Source organism: Alexandromys fortis, unplaced genomic scaffold (genome assembly GCF_014885135.2).
Source record: "Alexandromys fortis isolate MF-2015 unplaced genomic scaffold, M_Fortis_MF-2015_v1.1 scaffold_324, whole genome shotgun sequence".
Classification (NCBI taxonomy): domain Eukaryota; kingdom Metazoa; phylum Chordata; class Mammalia; order Rodentia; family Cricetidae; genus Alexandromys; species Alexandromys fortis.
This window is the reverse complement of record NW_026068221.1, coordinates 513,606-522,100: the sequence shown is the minus strand read 5'-3', so window position 1 is coordinate 522,100 and position 8,495 is coordinate 513,606. Positions and strand designations below refer to the sequence as shown.

Here is an 8,495-nt window from a genome sequence, read left to right as displayed (position 1 = left end):
AAAACAGCTCTCAATAATTGCCCTAAATAGATACAGCCTCAGCTCACCTATACACTACAATGGAAAAAGCCAACCATGTATTGTCTCAAGAAAGCACAACTCCCAGACAAAGAGACCAGAGACTGAGAGTCAAAGGATAAGTCAGTCTGCCAAGAGGATGGATGCTAAAAGCAGGATGAAGTAGCTAATCTGCTGGCTAATAAAGTAGTTTTCAAGGGAAAATTGGTCAGAAATGGTAACAAGAGACACTACCTACCAATAAAGGGAACACTTCAACAGTTGACTATTACAATTACAAATATGTATACACACATGTTGGAGCTCAAAAATTCATAAAACAAATATTATCAGGATGAAAGATCACATAGGGTCCTGACTGCCCCACATGCAGGTCCCTCCCACTCCATAGCTAACCTTTCCACCTAAACAAATTTTACACACCCTTTTCTAGAGTCTAGCAGGTTAAGTCCACCTGATCCTTCCTCCACATACAACCCCCCACCCCAGATCTACCTCCAAACACCATCCTTGGACCAGGATGTATATCATACTCAACAGCCAAGTCCCTTGTGTGTACCAGACTTCATTCCACCAAAACCAAATCCAACCTCTAGGCCCAACCCGATCTGCATATCCTATTTTCTGCCCCAACCTGTTCCATCCATATTAGACACACAACTAACAAAAGAAATCCACATGCCCAGATCTCGTCACAAAAATACATACAATATGAAAAGTTAAAACAGTGTCCCTCCCAAACCCAACAATCATGTAAAAATGTTTTCCAATATCCTTAATGAACATAGACTCAAAAATGCTCAACAAAATACTTGCAAACCAAATCCATACATCAAAAGAATTATCCACCATAACCAAGCTGGATTTATCCCTGAAACACAGATAATGTTTGATATATGCAGCTAGATAAATGTAATAAACCATATAAATGAACTTAAAGACAAAAATCACATGATATCTCAATAGACACCAAACAAAAAACCTTTCTCACAATCTATCATCCCTTCATGTAAAAGTACTATAGAATGTACGGCTAGAGGGAAAATACCTCACAACAATAAAAGCTGTATATGAGAAACCCACAGCCACATCATCCTAAATGGAGAGAAACTTGAAGCAACCTCATGGAAGTCAGGACTGAAAGAGGGGTATCCACTCTCTCCACTCCTTTTCAATATTGTGCTCACAGTACTTGCTGGAACAGTAAAGCAAGAGAACAAAATGAAGGGGATACAAATAGGGAAAGAAGTCAAACTATCCCAATTTTCAGATGATATGATACTACACATTCGAGATCCCAAAAATTCTACTAGAAAACGTTTAGAAACAGCAGGCCAGTTCAGCAGTGTGGAAGAACACAGAGTCGACTTACACCAATCAGTAGTCTTTTTATACACAAAGAGCAAACAGAGAAAGAGGTCCTGGACAGAATACCATTCACAATAACTTCAAAGAAAATAAAATGTCGTGAATTAACCTAAGCTAGGTGTTGAAGGACCTCTATAATTAAAGCTTGAAACCTCTTAAGAAAGAGGCAGAAGACAGACCCTAGGAAATGGAAAGATAGCCCATGCTCACGAATTGCTAGACTTCACATTGTGAAACTGACCATTCTACCAAAAAAAAATTCACAGGCTGTTAGGGAAATAGAAATTAAAAATACTTTGATGTTTCATCTTACCCCAGTCAGAATGGGAACAAAATCAACAAAATGAACTACAACAAATGCTGGAGAGGATGCTGGGCTGGGGAAGAACCTTCACTTACTGCTGATAGCATCGGAAACTGGTACAGCCACCCTACAAAACAGTAGCGAACCTTCAAAAGCAAAATAATAAATGCAAGCTACCATATAACCCAGTCACACCACTACACTATGTCCAAAGTACTCTACATCCTACTCCACAGATACTTGCTCAGCCATGTCTATTGTTGCTCTATGCACAATAGCCAGGAAACAGCAGCAACCTCCATGTCCTTCAGCTGAGAAATGCACAGTGAAAATGTGCTGCATATGCAGTATCACATTGATACTGCATCAGAAAAATGAAGATCTGCAGGCGAATGGAACTAGACAAGAGAAGAGTGATTGAAGGGACCCAGACCCAGAAAGACAACAGTGTGTGTTCTCTCATTTGAGGCTCCTAGCTCCAAATCTTCAGAAGTGAGTGTGTAACCAGGAATAACTGCAGAAACCAGGAAAGTAAAAAAAAAAAAAAAGACCATTTGGGGGAGAAAGAGGGGAAGTAATAGGGAGGAGAATAGCAAGGTACACGTGATCTGCAGGGGAAAGAGGAAAAAACAGTGGACTTGAATAGGGAGCGAGAGGCAAAGAGATACAGAGGAAGGAGGAAGGTGGGCAAAAGTAATAATAAGAATGCCCAAAAATATCATAAGGACTCACAGTATTAACTACCTAACAATATCTATAATACTTAGTCTATGTATACAAATACATGCATAGTTTAAATGAAATTTTCCATCTGGAATGACAATGCCACCTACCATGAGCCAAAGACCACCTAACCAAAACCTCAACATCAGGCTTCAAAAGCCCTTTAGAGTTGTTGGGCAGTGCTGTCCAACAGCCTCCCCCAAACATTAGAAGCCATTGCTTTTGTCTTCGGTTGCCACACTATACATATCAGACACAGAGCCCCGAGGCCCCTGTGCTGAAACTGATCTGAAAGCATCCTCCCTGTGGACTAGCTTTCCTGGTATCAGAAGTTGTTGGCACCTGATAGCTTCCAAATGGGGGGAAGCAACAAACGGTTCTACCTAGCTAAAAGAGAGTATGTATCCCTCAATTTCGAACAGCCAGTGCTTTTCATTTATTTTGCCATAAAACTAACGTGCACTAAAGTTTTTCCTCTACTCCAGAAGCACGTAGGCAGGCAAAGGTTATAATTATGTTTGAGGAGAATTGTGCTTTTGAGCTTTTGGTTACAGGTACCAGGTTTTAAGAGCACGGCAATGTCCATGGCAAACATGCTGCACCAACCTGTCTCACCTAGACAGCAACAGCATTTATCTAAGTTGGGTAACTTCCCTGAGTGCTAAATAAACCATACATCCCTGTGATCATTTTATTTCTGATCTAGATCTTATTCTCTTAGGGAAAGAACGTTCAGAACAGCAGATTCTATGGATCTGATATGTTTGAGTCTATTTCTCACAGTAATAAATTATCATTCTGTGTTTTATTTTGAAAAGGAAGTCCCATTTTATTTGACAACAAGCTATACCCTCCGCAAGCTCAGTAGGCTGAGTAAATGAGGAGGCCCCAAGCTCAAACAAAGCTGCCTTTATTAGAGCTCCTCTTTCACCTTCCAGGATGGTAATGGTCGGCCCACTCTCAATAGGAGATCAAATTACAGTTGCAGGAACCTATGCACACAGAGTGAGCCCTCCACCAGGGCTTCCATCCCTGGCCTTCCCTCCCAATGCTCCCACGCCCCTCTTCAAGCACACACATGGCCCAAACTCTCAACACAAACCTGACAAGGCCCCATTGGAGAGGGTGAGGCACTGTGGGTTGTAAATGCCCCTTCCCTGCCCCCACCTCGGCCTCAGCCTGAGCACACAGGAGACCTAACAATAAAGCTGAGACTGTTCTGGCTCAAAAGCAAGGAAGAGCCACAACTTAAGCAGACAAACCAGGGACAAACTTCAGTCTGGGATGTGGGGTAAGTGTGATGTAAGTACCAGCATGAAAAAATAATCTTATGTTTTCGCTATGTTCAAAGCCACTCTCCAGAGAACCTAGCAAAACCAGAGTCAAGAACATGAAATGTATATCACTTGCATCAACTATCTACCCCACGCTGGAGAATCTTTAGAAACAAGGCTGATGAAGTATGAATTAAAGAAAGAAAGCCTGTTCCCTGAGTCTTGAAAAGTTCGGCTTCATGGGGAGTGGGGACGATTTAACCAAATGAGCCCCATTCTTAGAAAATTATCCTTGAGTGCACATTTAGATGGACACAGATCCTAAAAGTGTTTGATGAGAAAATCAAAATAGCAGGCTATCCCCTGAGTCTCTTAACATCATCCCTAAAAGAGAAGAAAATGACTTCTCCCTGACCTGCCCCATGAGCTCCAGGGACCGTCACAGGCCAGGATCCTGCTCTTTCTAAAATGACTGAGAGCTGCAACCTTCCAGGGAAACGCTGGGGCGTCAGGAAGTGGCCTGGCCACGCCCCACACTAGGCTCACCCAGCACTTGCCCAAAGAGTGTGTTACTCAACCTAAAATGTACCAGGCACAGGGGCATAAAAAAATGAATGCAGAGCACACAGGGTAACAACAAGCCGAGAATATTTCCTTCTGTGGCCGTTCTTTCAAGAAGGGTTTAAAAAAATCAGTTATTTTATGATCACCGCAGTGACAATTATTATGTATATAAAATGCCTTAAGTGGATGCACTGTGTCATCAAAATTAAAGGCACCCCTGAAAGGCAGAACAGAACAGACTGACTACCACCAATTAACTCCCAGGGGGAAGTAGAGAAAGAAGTGTGAGAAAAGGAGAGAAGGAGGGAGGCAGGGAAGGGGCAGGGAGCGAAAGGAACAAGGAGTAAGTAACGGAGAAAAGTAGCAGAGGATGCCAGGCAGGAGTGTGCCTGCAACACCGGGGCTTCTCATTATTTTATTTGCCCAGTAATAAGCAAGACACTCTGAGTCTCAAGTTCGGCATGGCTTGATCTGAGCGCCTGTGTATGTGTTCATGCAACATAATTGAGTTGAGAGCCATCTTTCTGCTCCTCGCCTCTATTTTCTCAAGCATCTCAAGGGACAGTTATTTGTGTGGGAGGGGGTAATAAGAAAATATAAACCAGGCTGACTAAATTCTGTGCCTCTCTCCCCAGCTGCCAGTTTCTTATCTAGCTCTTTTAGGCGGTCTTCCATAGACTGCATCCAGGCCCCTGGCCTCAGTTTTCATCTAACTTCTGACAGCTCTCTCTGGTTCTTATTTGCAGCCTAGGCATCTTCACTGAAAGCAAGATTAATTTATTCAAACGATAATGCGGTATCTGAATATCACACAAACACTTCAAATTCCATTTATTTTAAATGGATCTGCTCCCGCCCTGGCCATAACAATCCTTTTTATGTTACTTAGCACGGGCAAGAATAATTTTAACTTCATTTCCTATCATCTCATCCTCTAAAGAACTATCAGATGAGTTCGTATACATGAATGACTTCGTATGGTGACCATGTCCAACAACTTGAAGCCAACCAGTCCCTTGTCCTCCTACAGACATCGGAGGACATATGTGAAAACCTGAAGCTCAACCTAAATCACAGCTAGACAGAAGACTGCATCATTTAGTGGTGACATTCAAAGCAGGAGAGCATTATCACACCAACGAGGAACGTGTCATGAAGGCAGGAGAGATCATGACTGAGGTGGCACTTTTAGCCCTGGAACACTTTGAGGAACTATTTCTACAGGTTCCTTGCAAGAATGACAGAACTCTACACAGTAATCACTTAATAAATGTTAACCTTTATTATTATCATTATTATTTATTAAATGACACTGAAACATAGAAGGATGCCCCAGCAAAATGAAAGTTAACCAAGACCCATCAACACTACATCCTGGGTAGTACTTAAAGGTACTCACATTTCTCGATTAACTGCTGCTATATGCAAGAATAGTGTAGCTACTTTGCATAAGTTCTCTCATTCAAATCTGATAGTCAGCCTTATCTTCACTATCACCTCTCATTCTGAGGTGGAACCGGCAGACCACCTCACTTGGGGCCTAGATATTTTCCTCTCAGTACGCATTCAAATTAGTCACCCGCTACATTCCCCCATACTTTTCTTTTTCCAAACCTTTCTTAAAAATCAGTATTAATTTTTGATAAATAAAAAACATAGATGAATAATAAGTACAAAAAGTAAGTATCACTCATTATCTGTCATCCAAATATAACTCTTAGTACTACTGGGTGTATATAATTCCATAAATTTTAGTGTCTTCTTAAATATGATTTAACCCTCCCCCCAATATGTAATCATACTCTGAATACTGCTATCTAACTTACCTTGCTCACTTAACAATGTATGACGAGTGTCTTTCTAGCAATACTGAGTTCCATCAGCGCATTTATCACACAGCGTGGATATTCTTTAACCTACTTCGTCAGTTCAGTGTGTGGAACACTGGAGTTGTTCCCAATGTCACTACCTTAAGACAGTGCCGACAAGAACAGCCTTGTACATACAATCTCTGGCCACTTATCCTTCTATCTCCTTAGGACAAAAGGGTTACATATTTTAAGGCTTAATGATATGTATTGCCAAATGCCCACCACCAGAGTTGGAAAGGATGCATTTTGCTACAACATCCTTGGTGACACAGTGTGGGGAGGACATTTATATTGACCCCAATTCTTTTCTAGTTAAAATACATTCAACAAGCCTTCTGCAAGGGGTTTCACACAGTTTTCCAGAATTATTTCGTTCTACTTCCCACACTCTTAACCTGAAGAAGGCTATTTTGACTACCATAAGGCTTCCCAAATCAATGCTTTTCTTACATCATTTCTCCTCGACTCTGGTCTCATGGAATGCACTAACTTCCCTACCAGATTCAGGACTCCCTTTCAATGGCTCTCACCTCCCTAAAGCTTTAAACTGACTCATGTAGCCAGCCACCAAAGCCTTTGCCTCTTCTCTGTTCTGAAGGTACACATCTGACAGACTGTATGCTTCAAATGTTCTCAGGGTTTGGTTTTTTGGTTTTTTTGTTTGTTTATTTGTATGTTTCTTATCTCTACAACTAGATTATAAACCAAACAACAGGATAGTTTCTTTCTTCTTCTGTTATTTCTTTCCAGCATTAACATAAATCTTTATTGATGATACACAAATAAAATCAATGCAAATGACAGAAAGGAGCCTACTTAGGATGAATTGGTTCACTGTCACTTATGTAGAGAAAACAGTAAAAATATCTCAATCTAGGCAGCGAGATAAAAAGCAACAAACATGTTTTCAGGGCAAGTAGTATTCATTCATCCAACTTAAACCTGAAGACAAACTCGGTTAAATATCAGTATCAATGATACAGTATGATATTCATTATTCAAAACTGGCAGCTGAAAGGATTCCTTTGCCATATAAACAAGGTGGAGAAAAAGAATAGTTTACAAGGTGTGTTGCTGCTATATTACAAAGCCACCAAGTTATTCCTGGCTTTTTGGGAACATATGCTCAGTCAGTTTGGCTGCAAATTTTCCAACTTTTACTTTCACTAGAAAATCCTGGTGGCTCTCTATTTCCAGAACCTTATCGGCACACACTTGAAATTCTTTTAAAAAGAAAAAAAGCGAATTCTCACTAAAGTGATTCTGAGCAGGCTCATTTTCTTCCCATTTGAAATTGTCATTGATGTTCTCAAAAATGATCAGAAGTTTAAGAATAACCTCTTTGTTCTCCTTCTTACTAAAGAGGGAGCCCAGCGAAGCTGGCACTTGCGCCCTGAGCAGTTCTCTAGTCATGGCTGGGTTTTCAGCCAGATTCAAAAGGAGTTTCAAAACCTGAAGTTTGGTTTCTTCATTTCCTGCTGAAAATAAGCGAAAGAATTCTGAAATGGAATCAGCAAGTATGTGCTGATACTCATTAGTAACAGTCATGTTTGTAAGCAATCTGAGTCCAGCCAGCTGCACAGATGAGTTCAATCGAGAAGTGACTGTGTCATCGCACACTTGATTCATGTATACCTTAAGCCTACTCTGATTTTCAGCGTTCACGCTCAAGTTATTTAGGACAATTAAAGCCTTTTCCTTCACGATGGGATCCCGCGTGTTGAGAATCTTTGCAACAATTGGGAGACCACCCAAATCCCGAATAATATCTCTGTTAAATGCATAAGCAGCATTATTACCTAGAGCAATTAAAGCTGCTTCAAGAATATAAGGCTTTTCAGACATCTCAACCAAACAAAGTACTTTTTGTAACTCTTGAGGGGACAAAACAGTATCATCTGAGTTAGGAGAAGCCCTTTTCTGGACAGCTCTCCGAGCCCTCGTAGCCCTGGCTCTGGCCCTGGCTCTAGCTCTGGTCCCTGCTTCAGTGCCAATCCGGGCCCAAGGTGGGTACCAAACGATACTCTTGCTCTCATTACTGTCATCATCATCATCAGACCAGTCATTATACCTGGTCCCAGAACAGTCCCCGGCATCATCCACATCAGCAGAGCCACCCTCGGCCATCTTCTCCTTGTTCTGCTTTCTTCCTCGGGCCAATCTGTAGATGCAGTAGATGCAGTAGCAGGCTCCAGCCCCAATCACCAGGCCTGCAGTCACCCAGCCTACTTTCCTGGCGTAGCCCATGCAATCGTCCCTGACAACGGCAGGGACCAGGAAATAGAGTGGCCACTCAAAATAGGGGAAGAGGGCTTCGGGCCTGAGTGCAGGCCTATGGAGAACGATCTTCTTCAGTCACTTCGAAGCTGCAGT

At 41.7% G+C, this 8,495-nt stretch overlaps 1 protein-coding gene across 1 annotated transcript; it reads right to left on the bottom strand.

Annotated features, from left to right (window-relative positions):
* Window positions 1-5,510: 5,510 nt before the first annotated feature.
* Armcx3 (armadillo repeat containing X-linked 3) lies at window positions 5,511-8,489 on the bottom strand. Its single transcript, XM_050130564.1, has one exon. The coding sequence runs from the start codon at window positions 8,367-8,369 to the stop codon at window positions 7,221-7,223; it is 1,149 nt and encodes a 382-aa protein (XP_049986521.1). The 5' UTR covers window positions 8,370-8,489; the 3' UTR covers window positions 5,511-7,220.
* Window positions 8,490-8,495: the final 6 nt, after the last annotated feature.